Source organism: Dipodomys merriami, unplaced genomic scaffold, assembly GCF_024711535.1.
Source record: "Dipodomys merriami isolate MVZ:Mamm:240054 unplaced genomic scaffold, mDipMer1.0.p SCAF_22, whole genome shotgun sequence".
In the NCBI taxonomy this organism is placed as follows: domain Eukaryota; kingdom Metazoa; phylum Chordata; class Mammalia; order Rodentia; family Heteromyidae; genus Dipodomys; species Dipodomys merriami.
The window spans coordinates 90,015-113,133 of NW_027203604.1; the positions used below are offsets into that span (position 1 = coordinate 90,015).

Genomic DNA, 23,119 nt, shown 5'->3' on the forward strand with positions numbered 1-23,119 from the left:
AGGGAAGGACTGATAGTGTAGTTAGTATGGTTAGTGGCTGTCTTACATGCAGAAGGTCTTAGGCTCAATCCCCAGAACTGCAAAGCAAATGAAGAAAGCAGTAAGTTTTGAGATTCTGTGGGGTCAAGTCAGGTTGGTGTATAAAAGTTTCTTCTTCTCCTTTTTTTTTTTTTTTTTTTGGATCTGGTCGTGGGCCTGAACTCTGGGTGTGGGCACTGTCCCTCAGCTCTTCAGCTCAAGGCTAGCACTCTATCACTTGAGCCACAGCACCACTTCTGGTTTTTTTCTGCTCATGCGGTGCTGAGGAATCGAACCCAAGGCCTCATGCATGCAAGGCCAGCACTCTACCACTGAGCCACCTTCCCAGCCTCAAGGGTTTCTTCTTAAGAAGGGGCTTTGAGAAAGAAAGATTAGCCATATCAGATAGGATCAGAAAGATTAGCTCCACGAAAACTCCAGGGGCCAACAGTTCCTACAGCTGAGCTGCATTAATAGACAGGACTATTTACATTTCAGGACATAGAGTTGGACCATTCAAGTGGACAGCTGTGCCAGGAGGCACAGAAAAAAATTAAATGAGCTCTAACAAACAGGTGAAATGCTGAAAGTTGCAGGATGTGAGTTGATTAACGTAGTAAAAACAACTGTCTTGCTGGCTGACACCAATGACTTTGGGGCTGCCCAATAAACCCTATCAAGTAATGTTCCTGCCTAAACCTGCTTACCAGGTTGCCCAGAGGAGGCTGTGTTGAGCAGAGAGAGGTGTTGAGGGTGCCTCACAACAGCACTACCATAAATATATAAATACATACATACATATACTATACTATACAGAGCAATGTGTTTGTTCTGGGATTTTCATACTGTCTTTAAATTAACATCTTAACTTTTACAATTAATATTAGGAAGGAGAAGTGTAATTATCATAGAAATACCTATTATAGGGAGATCTGACAAGAACTGAAGTTTATCAGATCATGAATCATATTGCTGATACTATAAACTGTCTACTCATTGTTAAATGTGAGATGAGTGTTAAAAAAATAAACAAAAAAGTGAGTTATTGTAGGAAAAATGAGGTATTGCTCCTGAGAAATAATAAAGAACACTCAAAAGTCAGTTAAATCTTAGTAATTTAATTATATTAACTATTTAGTTATCATACTGGATACATGGTAAGTAAAATTAAAATACTCAAACTTGAATAGAACGTGTAAAGAAGTAGACAAAGTTGGTTTTAGTTTTTGTTGGTTGTGGGTCTTGAACTCTGGGCCTGGTGCTGTCCCTCAGCTCTTCAGCTCAAGGCTAGTGCTCTACCACTTGAGCCACAGCACCACTTCTGATTTTCTGGTGGTTAACTGGAGATAAGGTGTCATGGACTTTCTTGCCCTGGCTGGCTTTGAACCGCAATCCTCAGATCTCAGCCTCTTGAGTAGCTAGGATTACAGGCATGAGCCACCGGCGCCTGGCTCAAAGTTTTATATAAATGACATTTTTCTAAGAAAAAACAATATGTAAATTTTTTAATTAAGTTTTTTTTTTTATTTGTTCTTATTTTTGAACTCATGACATGAGTGCGCTCCATGAAATTTTGTGCTCAACGCTACTGCTCTACCACCTGAGCCACAGCTCCACTTTTGGCTTTATTTTTTTGGAATTTATTGGAGATAAGAGTCTCATGGGCTTTCCTGCTAAGGCTGGATTTGAATAATGATCCTCAGAATTCAGCCTCCTGAGTAGCTAGGATTACAGGAGTGAGCCACTACTGCCCAGCAATATTAAGTTTTTATGCTGCAGGTGAAAAACTGTGGGTTCAATTGTCAGTAACATAAAACAAATAAATGAAAAATTACAATATATGTTTAACATTAAATTGTAGGGCTGGGAAGGTGGCTCAGGGGTAGAGTGCTTGCCTTGCATGCATGAGGCTGTCGGTTCAATTCCTCAGCACCACATAAACAGACAAAGCCAAAAGTGGCGCTGTGGCTCAAGTGGTAGAGTGCTAGCCTTGAGCTGAAGAGCTGAAGAACAGTGCCCAGGCCCGGAGTTCAGACCCCATGACTGACCAAAAAAAAAAAAAGATGTTGTCTTGACAACCTTTTGCCTGGGTTGGCCTTGAACCATGATCCTCCCATGATGTACCCTCTCATAGTTTACAGATAAGGGCCTGGCCCAGTAATTGTTTTTAAAATTTTTTTTAAAAAAAGCAGATGGTGGCTCAGTGGTGGAGTGCTTGCCTTGCATGCATGAGGCCCAGGGTTCGATTCCTCAGCACCACATAAGCAGAAATATCCGGAAGTGGCGCTGTGACTCAAGTGGCAGAGAGCTAGCCTTGAGCTGAAGAGCTGAGGGACAGTGCCCAGGCCCAGAGTTCAGGCCCCACAACTAACAAAAAAAAAAAAAAAAGGCAGATGAATAGATTAAATTATAAAAATTTGATTCATATATACTGTGTACCAGACTCATTTTAGTAAAAGGAGATTCTATACAAATAGCAAACAAAAGAAAATTTGGTGTTTATATTATTGTCAGACAAAATAGACTTTAAGTGAAAAAGGTTTCAAGAGACAAAGAAATATGTATTAACAAAAAGTGCCATCTAGCAAGAAAATATACAAAACAATCATATGGAGCTAATAATAGAACCATAAAATGTATGAAGCAAAACTGACAGAATTTTTTTTTTTGGGGGGGGGGTCTGGTCGTGGGGCCTGAACTCTGGGCCTGGGCACTGTCCCTCAGCTCTTCAGCTCAAGACTAGCGCTCTACCACTTGAACCACACCGCCACTTCCGGCTTTTTTTCTTTTTTCTTATGTGGTGCTGAGGAATTGAACCCAGGGCCTCATGCATGCAAGGCAAGCACTCCACCACTGAGCCACCTTCCCAGCCCCCAAAATTTTTTTTTTTTTTTTTTTTTTTTTTTGCTAGTCATGGTGCCTGAACTCTGGGCCTGGGCACTGCACTGTCCCTCACCTCTTCAGATCAAGGCTAGTGCTCTACCACTTGAGCCACAGCACCACTTCCAGCTTTTTCTGCTTATGTGGTGCTAAGGAATCGAACCCAGGGCCTCATGCATGCAAGGCAAGCACTCTACCACTGAGCCACCTTCCCAGCCCCCAATTTTTTTTTTTAATGTGAAGGAAGGGTCAGTGGTAGAGCACCTTTCTAGCAAGTGTGAAAATGTGAGGCCCCAGTGCCACCAAAAAACAGAAAGACAATTCTATAATAATAGCTAGAAAATTCAATCCACTTGCAATAATGTGAAGAGCCAGTTAGTAAGATTAGTAAGAATACAGAAGAATTGAGCAATAGCATAAAGCAATTAGAACTTTCCACTGTTAATAGTCTTCTCAGCTGGATTCCAGTAGCACTTAGTAAGCTGAGATACAGGGTATCGTGGTTCAAAGCCAGCCCAGAGAGAAAAATCTGAGAGAGTCCATCTCCAAAATAACCAGCAAAATGCCAGGCTAGAGGCATGGCTCATGTGATAGATTGCTAGCTGAGCAACAGTGACACCCTAATTTCAAATCCTAGTGCCAAGTCAGGTACTAATGGCTCATGCCTGAAATCCCAACTACTCAGGAGACTAAGATCTGCAAATTATAGTTCAGAGCCATTCTCAGTAGACAAAATCTGAGAGACTTTTATCACATTAACCACCAAAAAGCCAGAAATGGAACTGTGACGCCATTGGTACAGCAGCTCTATGCTTGCTAAGGGACAGGCCTTGAATTCAAGCCTCAGTACTGGCACACACAGAAAAAAACCTAATACAGCAAAAAGTAACAATAATAAAAAACAATAGTCTTCTCAAGTGCATATGACCATTCGTTAATATAGGCCACAGATCTTAAATGTTAAAACAAAATCTGAAATTACAAAAATATCTTTTCTGATAGTAGCACTGGAAATCAGTAACAAAAGGAAAACTGAAAATTTCACAAGTAAGCAGAAGTTCTTGAATATGCTGGTAGCCAGGCACTATGGTGGATGTCTGTAACCCCAGCATTTAGAAAGCTGGGGCAGGAGGATCTTGAGTTTGGTGCCAGCCCGGGCTGTGTAGTAAGACTGTCTCAAAACAGAACAACACAAAACAAATCAAAAGAGACACTCATAAAACACCCAATAGGTCATAGGAAAAACTCAAAAGGGAAATTAGAAAATACTTTGAGGGGCTGGGAAGGTGGCTCAGTGGTAGAGCGCTTGCCTTACATGCATGAGGCCCTGGGTTCGATTCCTCAGCACCACATAAGAAAAAAGAAAAAAGCCGGAAGTGGCGGTGTGTCTCAAGTGGTAAGAGGGCTAGCCTTGAGCTGAAGAGCTGAGGGACAGCGCCCAGGCCCAGAGTTCAGGCCCCACGACCGGATCCAAAAAAAAAGAAAAAGAAAATACTTTGAGACAAATCAAGAACAACATATATACACAACAACAAATGGAAATCTGAATCTGTAAATACCTACGTATAAAAATATTAATAATAGCCGGGCGCTGGTGGCTCACGCCTGTAATCCTAGCTACTTAGGAGGCTGAGATCTGAGGATCGCGGTTCAAAGCCAGCCCAGGCAGGAGAGACCATGAGACTCCTATCTCCAATAAACCACCAGAAAACCGGAAGTGGCGCTGTAGCTCAAGTGGTAGAGCGCTCGCCTTGAGCTGAAGAGCTGAGGGACAGCGCCCAGGCCAAGCCCAGAGTTCAAGCCCCACGGCCGACCAAAAAAAAAAAAAAAAAAAAAAAAAAAAAAAATTAATAATATAACAAGAAAATTGATATATGTTAACATCTGCATCAATAAATCATATTTTAAAGAGCTAAAGAAAAAAGAATTAAAAGTAAAGCTAACAGTAAAAAAAAGGAAATTTAGGGTGGAGATGAACAAAACAGAAAATAGGAAAATATAGACAATTCAAAAACAAAGGCTTGGGAGGGGGGTAAAATTGGGTGGGGGGAGGGGGGAGGCGGGGAAGGGAAGTGAAGGGTAAACAAAGGAGGAGGCTGCAATGCTTGGTAAGAAATGTATGCATTATCCTGCCCATGTAATTGTAGCCCCCCTGTACAGTATGTTCTCAAATAAAATAAAATACAATTAAAAAAAAAAAAAACAAAGGCTTGGTTCTTTGAAAACTTTGAAAAAAGAAGGCTTATGTTACTAAAAACTAGAAAAGCAAACATTACTACTGACTTTACAGAAACAAAAAGGATTAGTAGAGGAAGTATGAATTATTATAGCTCAAGAAACTGGATCAATTTCAGAACATGTTGAATGGGTAGTAAAATACTTCTCAAAAAATATAAATACTGGAGCTGGGAAGGTGGCTCAGTGGTAGAGCACTTGCCTTGCATGCATGAGGCCCTGGGTTCGATTCCTCAGCACCACATAAGCAAATAGAAAAAAGCCGGAAGTGGCGCTGTGGCTCAAGTGGTAGAGTGCTAGCCTTGAGCTGAAGAGCTGAGGGACAGCGCCCAGACCCAGAGTTCAGGCCCACGACCGGACCAAAAAAATAAAAAATAAATAAAATAAAAAATATAAATACTTAGATATCCATGACCAGATGAGTGAATTCTAGCAAATTATTAAAGATTGACAACAATGCTTTTCTAGCTCTTACAAAAAATTTGAAAAGGACTGAACACTTTCTACCTCATTCTGTAAGGCCTGTATTAATTATCCTGACAGCACAAAGATACGAGAACAAAGAATACTACAGGCCAATATTCCTTGTGTATACGAATGCAAAAACTTTAACAGAGTACTTGCAGCCCAAATTCAGTAGTACATTAAAAAGTATTATAAAGCTCAACCCAGTGGGGTTGAGTAAATGAGTAAAATGACATTAGCAAATCAAATCAATTAATCCAACACCCTAACAAAATAATGGGAGGGGGAACACGTCATTATCTCAATGATGCAATAAAGGTCTTTATAATATCTCCTACTTCCAGAAAAAAAAAAAAAGGCTAAATAGACTAAAAACAGAAGGGAATTTCATCAACACCAACATAAAGGCCATATATGAACATCAATGAGCTAGTATCAACTGCAAAAGACTGAAAAATAAGCCTCTATCAGTTGGAGTTTTGTCACATACATGGCATTGGAAAGTCTTGTCAAGGAAGTATGACAGGAGGAAAGGTGACAAAATTGAAAAGAAAGTTATCTTTTTTCTTTCTTTCTTTTTTTGTCGGTTGTGGGGCTTGAACTCTGGGCTTGGGTGCTATCCCTGCACTCTTCAGCGTAAGGTGAGCACTCTACCGCTTAAGCCACAGCGCCACTTCCAGTTTTCTGGTGGTTTATTGGAGATAAGAGTCTCACGGACTTTTCTGCCTGGGCTGGCTTTGAACCGTGATCCTCAGATCTCAGCCTCCTCAGTAGCTAGGATTACAGGTGTGAGCCATCAGCGCCCAGCTAAGAAAGTTATCTTTATACAGAGATAATCTTATGAGTACAAAATCAAGAGAAACCATAAAAACCAGAGTGAAAAGATAGTTCATAAACTGGAAAAATATTTTCAAATCATAAATATGGTAAATAAAAGATTTAAAAATTTAAAAATTTAACACAACTCTAATTGGCAACAAACCTGGATATCTAAAAAAAGAACAAAAAATATTTAAATAAGATGTACAGCATGATAAGTCATTAGGGATATAAAAAGACTTGATATCTTCTAGGATACCTATTTTAACAAACAGAAAATAAGTGTTGAGAAAGATATGGAAAAATTGGAACCTCATACATTGCTGAAGAGAGTATAAAATAGGGTAGTTTTTATGGAAGACAGAATTACCATATGACCTAGGAATTCAACTCCTAGTGCTATACTAGAAGAACTTAAACAAGCAACTTCATACACCAATATTCGTAGCAGCAACAGTCACAATATCAAAAAGTAGAAAAAAATTCAAATGTTTATCAGTAAGATGGACAAATAAGGGGCTGGGAAGATGGCTCAGTGGTAGAGCGCTTGCCTTGCATGCATGAGGCCCTGGGTTCAATTCCTCAGCACCACATAAGCAAAAAGAAAAAAGCCGGGAGTGGCGCTGTGGCTCAAGTGGTAGAGCGCTAAGCCTTGAGCTGAAGAGCTGAGGGACAGTGCCCAGGCCCAGAGTTCAGGGCCCATGACTGGACCCAAAAAAAAAAAAAAAAAAGATGGACAAATAAACAAAATGTTAGTTATTTAAATCCATGTATTAGAATATTATATTCAGCCACAAAAAGGAATGAACCTCTGAAACATTTGGTAGAAAGAAATGAACCTTTAAAGCCTTTAACGCTAAGTAAAATAAACTATACAAAAGAGAACAAATATTGTATGACTGCACTCCTACTAGGTATCTAGAACAGGAAAATCTACACAGATTGTAAAGAAAGTTTTAGACATAGACACTTCTAATTCCATAGCACTGTGTATAATGTTGCTTTCGTGAATATTTACAAATATTGATTAGAATGGGATGTTTTATGCAAATTCCACCACAATTTAAAAACAAGTGGGAGAGATTATCAAGGCCCTAGTACTCCATCTACCTGGCACATGACTGGTTTTCTGAACCCATTGTGTCTACTAGCAACTAAGTCCTTAATATTCATCTTTGTAACTTTTTCTTAGGGCTTTTACAAAAGATACTGGATTAGGATTAAGATATGTGCCAAAGGCTCATGCCTATAATTCTAGGGACTCAGAGACCAAGATCTGAGATCTGAGATTTCAGAAGACCTGAGATCTCCAGGGTTCTAAGCTAGCCTAGGCTGACACATCCCAGAGACAATTATTTCTAAATTCACCAACAAAAACCTGGTACTGGAGGTGCATTTCAAGAGGTAAAGCACGCCGGGCGCTGGTGGCTCACGCCTGTAATCCTAGCTACTTAGTAGGCTGAGATCTGAGGATCGCGGTTCAAAGCCAGCCCAGGCAGGAGAGACCGTGAGACTCCTATCTCCAATAAACCACCAGAAAACCGGAAGTGGTGCTGTAGCTCAAGTGGTAGAGCGCTCGCCTTGAGCTGAAGAGCTGAGGGACAGCGCTCAGGCCCAGAGTTCAAGCCCCACGGCCGACCAAAAAAAAAAAAGAGGTAAAGCACTAGACAGGCACAAAAAAGTCAAGAGAAAACAAGAGGTTCAATACTCAGCACATACAGACAGACAGACAGACAGACAGACAGACAGACAGACAGACAGACAGACAGACAGACAGACAGACAGACAGACACACACACACACACACACACACACACACACACACACACACACACACACACACACACACACGGTTAACATAGAATTGGGAACAGAACAAAAAGCCTAGACTGGGACTATGTGGTAAAAAGGCATAAATATAGCTTAATATTAAGAACAAAACCAAGCTAAGAGGAGATAAAGGCAGAGATCTGTAAGAGCCACATATATAATCACTTGAGCTCTGTGGGTAATTTTCTCTAACTAGTTTCCAGTCACTAACAGTAAATTTACTGCTTCATGAAGAACAAAGGGTGAAAAGATGAGGCCTTACCATCTCATAAGCAAATGTTTCTTGTCTGCAGACTCGATCTATCGTGATGGTTTCTTCTCGATGTTCCAAGAACCTCTTTCTAACCCTGTACATACATACACATACAAAATTGAAATTCAACACTCTTTTTTTCTTTCTTCCTTTTTTTTTTTTTGGTTGGTCGTGGGGCTTAAACTCAGGGCCTACGTGCTATTATCTGAGCTCTTCTGCTCAAGACTAGTACTCTTCCTCTTTGAGCGACAACTCCACTTCCAGTTTTTGAGTGGTTGATTGGAGGTAAGAGTCTTGGGCTGGAAATGTGGCTTAGTGGTAGAGTGCTTGCCTAGCATGCATGAAGGACTGGATTAAATTCCTCAGTACCACATAAACAGAAAAGGCTGGAAGTGGCAGTGTGGCTCAAGTGGTAGAGTGCTAGCCTTGAGCAAAAGAAGTTCAAGACCCAGCACTAGCAAAAAAAACAAAACAAGCCGGGCGCTGGTGGCTCACGCCTGTAATCCTAGCTACTCAGGAGGCTGAGATCTGAGGATCGCGGTTCAAAGCCAGCCCGGGCAGGAAAGACCGGGCTATCTCCAATAAACCACCAGAAAACCGGAAGTGGCGCTGTAGCTCAAGTGGTAGAGCGCTCGCCTTGAGCTGAAGAGCTGAGGGACAGCGTCCAGGCCCGGAGTTCAAGCCCCACGACCGACCAAAAAAAAAACAAAAACAAAAACAAAAGGTGCAAAAATAGTACAGAGATCCCTCCTACCTCTTGCCCAACTTTCACTAAGTTGATCATAACAGAAATATTAATATATTGTAGATCTTTTCCAAATGTCACATAATTTTTTTTTTTTTTTTTTTTTTTGTCGGTCATGGGGCTTGAACTCCAGGCCTGGGCGCTGTCCCTCAGCTCTTCAGCTCAAGGCAAGCGCTCTACCACTTGAGCTACAGCGCCACTTCCGGTTTTCTGGTGGTTTATTGGAGATAGGAGTCTCATGGTCTCTCCTGCCCGGGCTGGCTTTGAACCGCGATCCTCAGATCTCAGCCTCCTGAGTAGCTAGGATTACGGGCGTGAGCCACCAGCGCCCGGCTTGTCACATAATTTTTAATCTACTTCCTTCTACCTCTCGCCTATTCCCACTGTTGTAGATTCCTAAACAGGATTTCATATAGCATTGGTTGTTTTTCCTCAGTCTCCCTCAAGTTAGTTCTTCTGTCTCTCTTTGTAGTTCACATAGTTTTTCCTTTTTGGAAACCAAAGATGTCAAAGATTTATACTGTATTTGTTTTTCCCTAATCCTAGAACTGACTACTTCTATGGATTTTTTTTTTTTTTTTGGGTCCAGTCATGGGGCCTGAACTCTGGACCTGGGCACTATCCCTCAGCTCTTCAGCTCAAGGCTAGTGCTCTACCACTTGAGCCACAGTGCCACTTCTGGCTTTTTTTTTCTTTTTGCTTATGTGGTGCTGGGGAATCGAACCCAGGGCCTCAGGCATGCAAGGCAAGCACTCTACCACTGAGCCACCTTCCCAGCTAGAACTGACTACTTCTAGGAATCTTGTTCCTTTATTGGAAAGATGTGTTTAAAGACCATTATCTCTGTGTTATATGTTCTAGATATTAGAATTAGTAATTCTAGGTTTCTCAGCTGAGACATATAGAAAATACATATCTATAAATATCTGCATTGCTGTGCTTGAGTTAAATATATAATATACAGACACTTATCACCCCAAACTAAATCACAAGATTCATTGTAGCCTTCAATTTTACCTTGTTTATCACTTGTTTTTTCTCCACAAATAAGAAACCTATGTCTCAGGATATGTTCAATTCTTAAGTACATGGAGCAATTACAGAAATGCTTACCTTATACCCCTATAAGAAACACTAGAGTAGTTCTTTTGTTTTCTGCCTTGCAACATTATCCAGATCTGTTTAGTACAGACAAGTTATTCTCTTTCCTATCCTCTTAGCTTGTTGTGTTATTCTTCTGTATTCTATTTTGTTTCCCCCATCCTCATACTGGTTCATTTCTTTCTGATTATTTTTGGGTATGTGAAAGCTATGTGAAATATTTCTATGGCTCAAAGGAGCCAATTGTTAGGCTTCCTTTGTCCCTACTGACCTGTTCCCATTACCTCACTTCTTTCCTGCCCTTTCCACATACATACTGAAGAAAACCAATCTCTATAGTTCTGGTTTATCCTTTCATTAGCCTTTTGTTCAACAACAAAAACACAACAATGAAAAAAAATCCCAGATACCTGTATATTTTATCTCCTGCTGTACAAGTCTGAGTTCAACCAGGAGGAAAAAAACTAAATAGTATTTGAACAGAGAAAGCCTATTTCTTCTTCTTCTTTTTTTTTTTTTGGTGCTGGTCCTAGGGCTTACACTTGGGGTCTGCGCAATGTCCCTGGGCTTTTATGCTCCAGGCTAGTACTTTACAACCTGAGCTATACCTCCACTTCTGGATGTTTTTATTTTTGGCAGTTTATTGGAGATAAGAGTTTCATGGACATTCCATGCCCAGGCTGGCTTCAAACCATTATCCTCAAATCTCAGCCTCCTGAGTTGCTAGGATTAAAAACATGAAAATTATAAGAATTATTAACTTCAACAGAAGACTAGAACAATAAGGGACTAGCAAAGAAGAAAACTTCTAAAGAATACAAAAATGTTCTAAATAAAACCCCTAGATCTCACTGAGAATGCCCAAGGAAGTTCTTTGTCCTTCAGGATAAAGATCTAGATGTGTTAGAGAGCCTGGTATGATTCCCTTAGGAGCAAAAAATTGCTATGGTGATACATAAATGAAACCTACTGAAAATCCACCCTCAAGGGTACCAGGAAAGTTGTTCAGGGAGAAGATGTCAAGGAAAACTACAAGGTACTACATACTAAGGACTAAAGTGCACTGCTGGTGCTGGACAGTGGCAATGGGGTAGCTGTGTGTACTGCAGCTGCTGAGCAAACATCAGATTAGGAAGCAAAACCCTGTCATCTGATGCAAGGTTTCTCCAGAGTTTAAGAATGTGCCAGCTGGCAAAGGAAAAATATCTAAAGGGTCAAGGTCCATTCGTACAGAGCAGGCAAAAAAATGTAAATTTATGGATCAGAGACAATTATACATAGGGCACCTTCTTCCTTGAATATGCTCAGGGCTAACACAATGAAATCACTTCAGTTCATGCTCTCAACCTTTATCATAACTATAAGACAGTCCTTTAAAAAAATTATTTATTTATTTTGGGTCCGGTCGTGGACCTGAACTCTGGGCCTGGGCACTGTCCCTCAGCTCTTCAGCTCAAGGCTAGCACTCTACCACTTGAGCCACAGCGCCACTTCCGGCTTTTTTCTTTTTGCTTATGTGGTGCTGAGGAATCAAACTCAGGGCCTCATGCATGCAAGACAAGCGCTCTACCACTGAGCCACCTTCCCAGGCCTTAATTTTATTTTTTTGTTGGTCATGGGGCTTGAACTCAGGTCTGGACATTGTTGCTGAGTTCTTTCACTCAAGGCTAGTGCTCTACCACTTTGAACCACAGCACTACTTCCAGTTTTTTTTTTGTTTTTTTGGGGGGGTTCTGGTCGTGGGGCCTGAACTCTGGGCCTGGGCACTGTCCCTCAGCTCTTCAGCTCAAGGCTAGCGCTCTACCACTTGAGCCACAGTGCCACTTCCGGCTTTTTTCTTTTTGCTTATGTGGTGTTGAAGAATCGAACCCAGGGCCTATGGCATGCAAGGCAAGCGCTCCACCACTGAGCCACCTTCCCAGCTCTACTTCCAGTTTTCTGGTGGCTAATTAGATGTAAGAATCTCAGATTTCCCTGCCTGGGCTGGCTTTGAACTGTGATCCTTAGATCTTAGCCTCCTGGGTAGCAAGGATTACAGGCATGAGCCACCAGCACCTGGCTTGAGTGTATTTAAAGTATGTCAAATATTCTGTAAGCTAGGCTGGTGGCATACATCTGTAGTTCAAGTACTCAAGACACTCAAGCAGGAGAATTACAAATTCAAGATCAGCCTGAGTCCTTAACAACAAATTACTATCTAGTTAAAATCACTACTCCCTATGACTCCTCAAGAGCAAAGTTTTTCTAGCTGTTCTTGCATGTACTTTTTGTTTTTATTTATTTATTTATTTATTTTTGGGTCCGGTCGTGGGGCCTGAACTCTGGGCCTGAGCGCTGTCCCTCAGCAATTCAACTCAAGGCTAGCACTCTACCACTTGAGCCACAGCACCACTTCCGGCCCTTTTCTTTTTGCTTATGGGGTGCTGAGGAATCGAACCCCGGGCCTCGAGCATGCAAGGCAAGCGCTCTACCACTGAGCCACCTTCCCAGCCCTGCATGTACTTTTTTATATGAACTTTATCAACTTTTCTAGCTAAAAGGTTACCTAATACTTTTAATAAAAATACTTTATTGGGATTATAGTATTCATAAACTAATTTACAAAGAGCTAACTTATAATGTTTAGTCTTTCTTCTGGGTCCAGAAGTATTGGCTTACATCTGTAATCCCAGTTAATAGGAGAAGAAGATAGAATTGCAAGTCAAGGCTAGCCCTAACAAGAAGTTAGGGAGACCTTATCTCAAAAACAAACTCAGTGTGGTAGTGTGCAACTGTAATCCCAGTCAGTTGAAATGTGGAGATAGAGGATCACAGTCTAAGGACAGCCTTAGCAAAGTTAGTTTGAGACTCTAGCTGAAAAACCAAAAGGACTAACTCTCAAGTGGTAGTACAGCCCTTTTCTAGCAAGAACAGCCAAGTTCAATCTCCAGTACTACAAAAAAATGTTTAGTCTTCCACCCAAGAATAGGGAATGTCTTTGGGGGTGGATCAAGTTTTCTCTAAGAGTTGAAGGCATCGTTTGGTGATATTATGCTAACTTTGCAAGCATAAGACTCTGAGTGCCTCATCCCCCACAAAAAAGCAAGTCTTCCCTGAGTTTTTCTGGAGTGTTTTAAATTTTCCTCACACATTTCTTATTAAACTTATTCATAAGTATTTGAGCTTTACTGTAAATGCTTTTTTGTACTACCAGTATGTCCTCGATTATTTTTTGTATGCATAAAGGCTATGGACTTTGATGTATCAATTTTATACTGCTATTTCTCTAAAACTCTTTGAGTTAGTTTTAGCATTAATTACTGATACTTTCCAGCCACTGTCATTTGTTTGTATTGCTTCTCTATACAAGATAATCACTTTACAACTAAGCTATGTATTTTTTACCATGTTGAAACAATATTTCTCCTTTCCAATTTCTACACCTTTGAGTGTTTTATAGTGAATCAGTGTTGAATTTTGTAAGGCTTTCTCAACATCTTAGGAAGTAATAAAATTATTTTTCCTTATTTATTAATATGAAATACAATTTATTTATTTATTTATTTTTTGTCCATTGTGGGGCCTGAACTCTGGGTCTCGGCACTGTCCCTCAGCTCTTCAGCTCAAGGCTAGAGCTCTACCACTTGAGTCACAGCACCAATTCCAGCTTTTTCTGCTTATATGGTGCTAAGGAATCAAACCCAGGGCCTCATGCATGCAAGGCAAGCATTCTACCACTGAGTCACCTTCCCAGCCCCATGAAATACAATTTTTATATGTATCTTTATATTGAACTTACCCTTCATTTCTGGAATCCCACCTGGTAATGGTATAATGTCTTCTTAATATGATGTTGGATTAACTGATAATTTGTACAGTGAGAAATATTCAATTGTTTTCTTTTAATGTATTTATTGTTCCTATCTAAACATCAATGGACTCAAGCTTGCTGGGCTGGCACTCTACTATATGATTAAAGACTTGAGTCTCCTTCCCTGCTCTCTGCTGGTTATTTTGGAAATGGAGTGCAGTAAACTCTTCAGCTCAGACTGGCTTTAAATCTCAATCCTCCACATCTCAGCTTCCTGAGTAAATAGGCATGAGCCACTGGTACTTGGCTCAAAATATTTTCTTTTATTGTTTTTTTTTTTTGGGGGGGGGGTCCGGTCATGGGGCCTGAACTCTGGGACTGGGCGCTGTCCCTCAGCTCTTCAGCTCAAGGTTAGCGCTCTACCACTTGAGCCACAGTGCCACTTCCGGCCTTTTTCTTTTTCTTTTTTTTTGTCAGTCGTGGGGCTTGAACTCGGCTTGGGCGCTGTCCTTGAGCTCTTCAGCTCAAGGTGAGTGCTCTACCACTTGAGCCACAGCACCACTTCGGTTTTCTAGCAGTTTATTGGAGATGAGTCTCACAGACTTTCCTTGCCCGGGCTAGCTTTGAACTCGATCCTCAGATCTCAGCCTCCTGAGTAGCTAGGATTACAGGTGTGAGCCACCGGCACCCAGCTTCCGGCCTTTTTCTTTTTGCTTATGTGGTGCTGAGGAATAGAACCCAGGGCCTCATGCATGCAAGGCAAGCACTCTACCACTGAGCCACCTTCCCAGCCCAATGCCCAGCTTTTTATACTTATTTCAAATGCCTTTAGTAAACCATGCTCTTACTTAACCTTTTACTATCTGGTTTGCCAGACAGTATTATTTAACACTCACCGTTTGCCCATACATTAGCCTATCTTCTTCTATCTTTTTAGTTATAGTATTACACATTGTTGTAATACATAACCTTTGTAAATCATTGTTGCAGTAAATTCCAAGTTACTCTTTTTTTTTTTTTTGGGGGGGTCCTGTTGTGGGGCCTGAACTCTGGGCCTGGGCACTGTCCCTCAGCTCTTCAGCTCAAGGCTAGCACTCTACCACTTGAGCCATAGCACCACTTCCGGCTTTTTTTTTTTCTTTTTGCTTATGTGGTGCTGAGGAATCGAACCCAGGGCCTCAGGCATGCAAGGCAAGCGCTCTACCACTGAGCCACCTTCCCAGCCCCTCCAAGTTACTCTTTAGTCAGAAATAGATGCTACGGGCAGGAATTTAATTTTTCACAGTGTTATAAGCTGAAACACATTTCTATAGCTTCAATATTTGAAGGACATTATGGTAGACATTAAAGGCTTAGATCCTGCTTTCAAAGAGTTCCAAAACAATAATGCTACAGTATAGCCTTGCTTTTTATATAAGTTTGCAATATTTAATGCTTTTTATAAATCTTCTTTAGTAGGTTACTTGCTTTTTTGGTGAAAGCCTTAATCATTTTATCATTATCTCTACAATATGATAGTTCTACTAAGTTATATATCTTAGTAATTCTAGATTGTCAAACTTAAGAAACTTTCAATGTATAACTTTTGGTTCTTGGCACATCTGCAAACTTTTGTTTGATTATAGCTGTGTGTGTGTGTGTGTGAGCGCGCGCACACTAGTCCTAGCACTGTCCCTGAGCTTTTTTTGCTTAACTAGCTAGCATTCTCCACTTCTAGCTTTTTGGTAGGTTAGTAAAATAAGAGTCTCATGGACTTTCCTGCCTTGACTGGCTTTGAATCATGATCCTCAGATCTCAGCTTCTAGGAACTGAGACTAATAGCTAGGATAGGCATGAACCACTGGCACTGGACAGATCATACTTTTTTTCAATACATGAAGAATTTTTTAAAATACTTTAAAATATTAATTTTTGCTACTACTTGATCTTCCTTCTTCAGGGACTCTGATAATTTGAATATTTTTCTTTTTTGCTTTCTCCTATTCCTTTCTGATTCCCCTATGCTTTTTGACTCATTTTTACTTTTCTAAGAAAAAGTCATCTTCAATCTCCTGGTTGTTTGTTTTTTGTTTTGTTTTTATTTTTGTCGGTCATGGGGTCTGAACTCTGGGCCTGGGCGCTGCCCCTCAGCTCTTCACCTCAAGGCTAGCACCCTACCACTTGAGCCACAGCACCACTTCCAGCTTTTTCTGCTTATGTGGTGCTGAGGAATCAAACCCAGGGCCTCATGCATACGAGGCAAGCACTCTACCACTGAGCTACCTTCCCAGCCCCCTCCTGATTGTTTTATATGCTTTCTCTCATTGCCTCTTATGAAATTTCCATTTGAGTCTATTCTCCCTTGAGTATCTCACAATTTTTTCACTTGTATTATGATTTTGCCTTTTCCTTTCATATTTTCCACCATTCTATCAATTTCTTTTCATTTCTCTTTTTCCTCATCATTTCCACTTAGTTTTAAAATGTCTAACCTGAGGTATTTTTATACCCTAAAATGTTTGTTTTGAATATATCCAATTCTATTTGCTTCTCTGCTTTAACCTTGTTATTTTCTGAAGAAAGGGAACTCAGAGTGACACATGCTCTACCACTTAACCATACTCCGAATCTTTATTGCTAGCTTTTTTTTTTTTTTTTTTATCTTTTTGACATGGGGTCTTGCTTTTTGCCTGGGTAAGTCTTTCAAGCATGCCCCACAACACTTAGTGTTTTCTGTTGAGATAGGGTCATATGAGCTTCTTTGCCCTGGCTGGCCTAGAACCACATCTTCCTGCTCTCTGCCCGCCACGTAGGATTACAGACATGAGCTACCAAGCCCAACTAAATCTTCAATTATTTGTGGCTCTTTTTCTTGCAGGACTCTAAAGCTTTCCTTTTCACCTTTAAATGGTATATATTAGACCAGTAAACAGTGCTTGTTGGCCACAGAAATGAGAAGGATGGGCAGGATAACCTAGCTGAAATTGTTATAAATTAAAAATAAAGGTGTGGAACCTTTTATGAAACAAATTTTCATAGCACCATTACAGCAGAGACAAATCTCTCTGGTTTTCAGAAATTAAAACCTTTTATTTAGTTAGGTGCCAGTGGCTCACACCTATAATCCTTGCTACTCAGGAGGCTGAGACCCGAAGATTACACAGGAAAGTCCATGAGGTTTTTATTTCCAATTAACCAGTAAAAAGCTAGAACTGGATGTGTAGCTCAAGTGGTAGAGTGAAAAGGCCAAGGTAGATTTCAAGGCCTAGTACCAGCATGCGGGCGCGCGCGCACACACACACACACACACACTCTATTTAAAGTATATAAAAAGATATAGAAGATAAGCTATTTAGTTTATCACAGATTAAGGAAAATGACATATATCAAAGAATCTCTAGCAATTAGCCTTTTTATCCTTATATGCAAAAGTAAGTCAAATAGCTATTTCATTAGGCAAGAAAAAAAAAGTGTCAGAAATTGATTTCACGTCACAATAAAAGGATAATATGCTTTTGTTATTTTTATGTTAAGTAACTGGTAAAGAGAAGAAAAGTTGGGGGAATAAAAGCACAGATAGATTTAGGCTTTTGGAATAAGTCTGACACTTTATAGGATCATTAAAGTTTGTGTAAATCATGTTTTAAATATGATAATGCAGGGTACATCAAAACAATCTAACTAGGGTTGGGAAGGTGGTTCAGGGGTAGAGTGCTTGCCTGCATGAGGCCCTAGGTTCGATTCCCCAGCACCATATAAGCAGAAAAAGAAGGAAGTGGCACTGCAGCTCAAGTGGTAGAGCACTTGCCTTGAGCTGAAGAGCTGATGGACAGTGCCCAGAACCAGAGTTCAGGCCCCACAACTGACCAAAAAAAAAAAAAATCTAGCTAAAGAATACTCTGATTCCGGGCTGGGAAGGTGGCTCAGTGGTAGAGCACTTGCCTTACATGCATTAGGCCCCAGGTTCGATTCCTCAGCACCACATAAGCATAAAAAAATAGCCGGAAGTGGCGCTGTGGCTCAAGTGGTAGAGCGCTAGCCTTGAGCTGAAGAGCTGAGGGACAGTGCCCAGGCCCAGAGTTCAGGCCCCACGACCAGAGCACCCCCAAATAAAAAAGAATACTGATTCCCTTTCTATAATACATTATAACATTCTATGTTATATGTTACATTCTGTGCTGTTACATGTTATATTATATTTCTATATACCATTTGTACATATTCATATACACATGTACATATGTGTATATACATGGTGTGTGTGTGTGTGTGTGAGAGAGAGAGAGAGAGTGAGTATTCCAGGGAGAATAGTAAAAAAGGTGGTATAAATCAGGAAACCATAAAATGAAGGTTATAATTTCACTAATACATGCAGATGATCTGTGAACTACATGTTATCTAATGTGTGCAGAAAATAAGTGAGCATTCAGAAATTTTCACTACGAGTTAATAGTAGTTTTAGACTTGGATTTCATAGCAAATTTGGAAATGTAGCTAGGCACTGCTGTCTTATACCTGTAATCCTGGTTACTCAGGAGACTGAGAACTGCGGTCCGTGGTTCAAAACCAGCCTGGGAGGGGGAGGGGATGACTGAGTAGGTGGCCCAGTGGTACAGTGCTTGCGTTCCATGCATGAGGCCCTGGGTTCAATTCTTCAGCACCACATGAACAGAAAAAGCCGGAAGTAGGTGCTGTGGCTCAAATGGTAAAGCGCTTGCCTTAAGCTGAAGAGCTAAGGGACAGTGCCCAGGGCCAAAGTTCAAGCCCCACGACCCCCCCCCCCAAAAAAAAAACAAAAAAAAAAAAAAAAAACCTGCCCAGTCAGTGAGACCCATCTCCAATTAATTACCAGAAAACCAGATGTGACACTGTTGCTCAAAGTGGTAAAATGATAGCTTTGAGCAAAAAGAGCTCAGGGACAGTGCCTAGGCTCCAAGTTCAGGCCTCATGATTGACAAAAAAAGAATTGTTAATGTGTTTGTCTTTTTAAACTCCATTTTTTGATTTCATTTTCATAGTATTTTATGAAAGTATGGATCTGCCAAAGATTAAAAATTAAAAATAACCAGGCACTGGCTCACACCTATAAGTCTAGCTACTCAGGAAGCTGGAATCTGAGATGTGGACCCCAGACAGACAAATCTTCAAAACTTATCTCCAATTAACCAGCAAAAAGCCAGAACTGGAGGCATGACTCAAGTGGCAGAGTGTCTGCCTTGAGTAAGAAAGCCTAGTGAGGGCACAAGGCCGAGTTCAAGTCTTAATATTGGCACAAAAATAAATAAATATTAAAAGCTAGTCCTTTACCACAGATACTTTGAGAAACAATATTATTTAACTTGAACTCCAAATCTAGTTTAACTTTACCTTTGCAAATACACATAAACCAGCTGGATACTATAAATCCAACTTTTCAAAATATAGTCTTTTAAAAGTGTGTAGGAGCCAGGTGCCAGTGGCTCATGCCTGTAATCCTAGCTACTCGGGGGCTGAGATCTGAGGATCATGGTTCAAAGCCAGCCCAGGCAGTTAAGTTCATGAGACTCTTAACTCCAATAAAAACCACTAGAAAACTGGAAGTGGCCCTGTGGCTCAAGTGGTAGAGCGTTCGCCTTGAGCTGAAGAATGCAGGGACAGCGCCCAAACCTAGAGTTCAAGTCCCACGACTGACCAAAAAATAAGTGTAGGCTGGGGGGTTAGGAAGGTGGTTCAGTGGTAGAATGCTTGCTTGTCTTGCATGCATGAGGCCCTGGGTTTGATTCCTCCGCACCACATAAGCAGAAAAAGCCAGAAGTGGCGCTGGGGCTCAAGTGGTAGAGCGCTAGCCTTGAGCTGAAGAGCTGAGGGGCAGTGCCCAGGCCTAGACTTCAGGCCCCAGGACTGAGGGGGGGGGGGGGGGGGGGGGAATGTGTAAGCTGGGCGCTGGTGGCCCATGCCTGTAATCCTAGCTACTCAGGTGACTGAGATCTGAGGATAGCAGTTCAAAGCCAGACAGGGCATGAGACTCTTATCTCCAATTAACCACCAGAAACGCAGAAGTGGCAGTGAGGCTCAAAGTGATAAAGAGCTAGCCTTGAGCTGAAGAGCTCAGGGACCGAGTCCAAGCCCAGAGTTCAAGCCCCACCACCGACCAAAAAAAGTATAAATAAGCCAGTGGCTGGTGGTTCAGGCTTGTAATCCTAGCTACTCAGGCTGAGATCTGAAGATTCCAATTGAAAGCCAGTCTAGTTAGGAATGTCTGTGACACTCTTATCTCCAATTTATCACACAGACACACACAAATCTTTAAGTGGAGCTGTGGCTCCAACGGTAGAATGCCAGTCTTGAGCAAAAGAGCTCAAGGATAGCACCCAAGCCCTGAGTTCAAGCCTCAGGATTGGTGCGTGTGTGCGTGCGTATGGGCATGGGCATGGGCATGCGCACACACACGCACACACGCGCACACACACACACACACACACACACAAAGTTTAAATAAATAGCACTGCGTCTGGCAATGTGGTTCAGGTTCAGTGTTATATGATCAACAAAAGCCAGGCAGACCCTGGGTTTCAATCCTCAGCACCAAAAATAAATTAAGTAAAGAACATAGAACAAAAACAAAGTCATCCATACCCCAAAGTCACCAGGTCAGTATCTTCTGGAATGACTTCAGGATCCTCACCTTCTTCGAGGCATTTCAGTTTATCAACGCTAAAACGAACGAGGAAAAGTAAAACTTTGTCAGCCATGCATCGAGTCAACAGCAAGTCAGAGCTTGTCCTAAATACACCACTGAAATAATTAAGAAGTCAGATGAAACCAGGAGGCAGCTTAAGAAAAGGGTAGGATCTGAGGCAATAGTTTCTGTTCAGATATTTTATGATGGATCTATGGGCGACAGAGGGTGGCAAGTACCGTTAAATGGAGAAAGATTGTTATGTTTTCCTTTCACCCGACACGAGGCAATTTGGGGGGAAATTTTCAGTAACAGCACAGCCAAGAGAACGTGTCTGGACCCCAATTTTAAATACTTCTCTGACTAAGCCCCATTCTACCTCATCATTACTGAGGTGCTTCCATTGTCAAAGTGTCAATGGCAGATTCGCGTCACTGAAATCCTGCTTTGATCAAAAATGAGCGAAAATGGAGGAAATAAAACCCGAGTCTTTCGTGTAGCTGTCTCATTCCTTTCACTCGGAGCAATTGTACATTCACACCCCAGGGCCTCTCCCGGGTTTCAGCAAGGGATGGGGGAGGTCGGGGCAGGTCCTCCACAGACCCCGAGTGCACGCCCCGGGCCCCTCGCCAGCAGGGGCTTGATCAGGCAACCGCGCCCGGGCCCCGGCCGCTGCGCCCGGGGGCCGGGCCGGGTACTCACCCGCACACCGCCCTCAGCTCGGCCGCCGCATCCAGGCTGCAACCCAGATCCCGGGCCACCGCGACATCTTCCAGGTCGGAGTCCGCAACCCCGGGGGTCGGCGGCTCCCTCAGCGACAAGTCCCCGGCTCCGCGCAGCCGGCCGCGCCACAGCTCCCCAAAGGCTCCCACGTGGAAAGCGCGAGTGTTCAGCTCCGGGAACTCGTACTCTGGAAAGTTGCAACCGCCAGCACTAGACACAGGATCTTGCTTACCGCCCATCCCGCTACACGCAGGACCGGCCCCAGCATCTTCAGCCATGTCAGCCACACTCCTTTTCCGCAAAAGCCCCGTGAGCAGGATCTCGCAGGGCGTGACGGGATTTGTAGTAGCGCGCGACACCCGGCCAGCGAGCAGTGGCGCGACGCAGGCGAGGCCTGGGAAACTACATTTCCCGGCAGGCCCCGCGCGCCGCTTGGGCGCGGCTCAGCCGCTGCCAGGGTAGGACTGGGCGCATTGTTCTCGGCTGGCTGTAGGGGGGGTGGAGGGGGGAGGAAGGGGCGGGGGAGGGGGGAAGCAGTGGTGGCCCTGGCCCGCAGTCACCCGTCTGGGACTCTTTGACCCGCCAGCGATAACACTGCAGAGTAGAGTGGCCTTGCCACGCCCTGCGATCCGGCTCGTTGCCTCCATCCGCCCAGGCCAGTGAGTGTGGAACTTTTCCTTGACTCCTGGATTCACGGTCTGCGCTGCTGTCCTGCTGTCGTAGGGCTTCAGAGACCACGGGGAGCGGGGACAGAGACGCAGGAACAGGGACCCGCCCTCGGGAGCCTCCGAGGCCCCGGTGTGCGCTCGTGCGGACGTACGCATCGCTGTACACACGCACACTCGTGTTGACGGAGCTCCCACTGAGCATCGCACTCGCTTCGTTAGTAACCACATCTTCATTATAATTTAATTATAGTTCATTACGAATCATAACCTTTCCAGGAAATGGATTGTCAGCCGCGTTTTGCTGTTGAGGGAGGAGTTACCTGCTAGGAAATAGAAGCAGCGTTGGAGCGGTCCCCATTTTCTCAGAGGTCCCAAAGAACATAGAAGGATGTGTAGAACGAGCCTGGGATATTTGCTGTGTGATGAGATCTCATGCTGCATCCTTTCATTTTTAGTATACACACAGAGTTGGATAGTCATCATCATCATCAATTTGAGAACATGGGAACATTTTTTCCAAAAAGAAACCCTGCAATTTATGTGTGTGGGGGGGGGGGGGGCTGGGGTTTGGTCTGGGTACTGTCCCTGAACTTTTGTGCTAAAGGTTAGTGCTCTACCACTTGAGCCACTTCAAGACTTTTTGGTGATTAATTGGAGGTAAGAATCTCACAGACTTACCTAGTCTGGCTTTGAACAGGGATCCTTAGATCTCAGCGTCCTGAGTAGCAACGATTACAGTGTCCAGCTAGGAAGCCTGCAATATTTAACCATCATCCCCAGTCCTCCCAACAACTCCAGTCCAAGCCAACACCTAAATCTACTTTATGTTTATAGGGGCTTCCTTATTCTGGACACACTATAAATAGAATCATCTCCGGTTAATATTTCATGTGGTAGTATCAATACTTTACTTTCTTCTTTAGCTGAATAATATGGCATTGTATGCTAATACAAA

The 23,119-nt window shown here is 42.4% G+C and overlaps 1 protein-coding gene across 2 annotated transcripts in view; it reads right to left on the minus strand.

The window, feature by feature from the left end:
• The window catches only part of Snapc3 (small nuclear RNA activating complex polypeptide 3), a 46,315-nt gene extending 24,526 nt beyond the window's left edge, over positions 1-21,789 (minus strand). For both annotated transcript variants that reach the window (XM_070033143.1, XM_070033142.1), the window contains exons 1-3: positions 21,476-21,789; positions 20,731-20,808; positions 8,510-8,594 (exon numbers count right to left, since the gene is read on the minus strand). In XM_070033143.1, coding sequence (XP_069889244.1) covers positions 8,510-8,594; positions 20,731-20,808; positions 21,476-21,774 — 462 coding nt within the window. In that variant the 5' untranslated portion in view covers positions 21,775-21,789. The remainder of the gene's footprint in view (positions 1-8,509; positions 8,595-20,730; positions 20,809-21,475) is intronic.
• Positions 21,790-23,119: the final 1,330 nt, after the last annotated feature.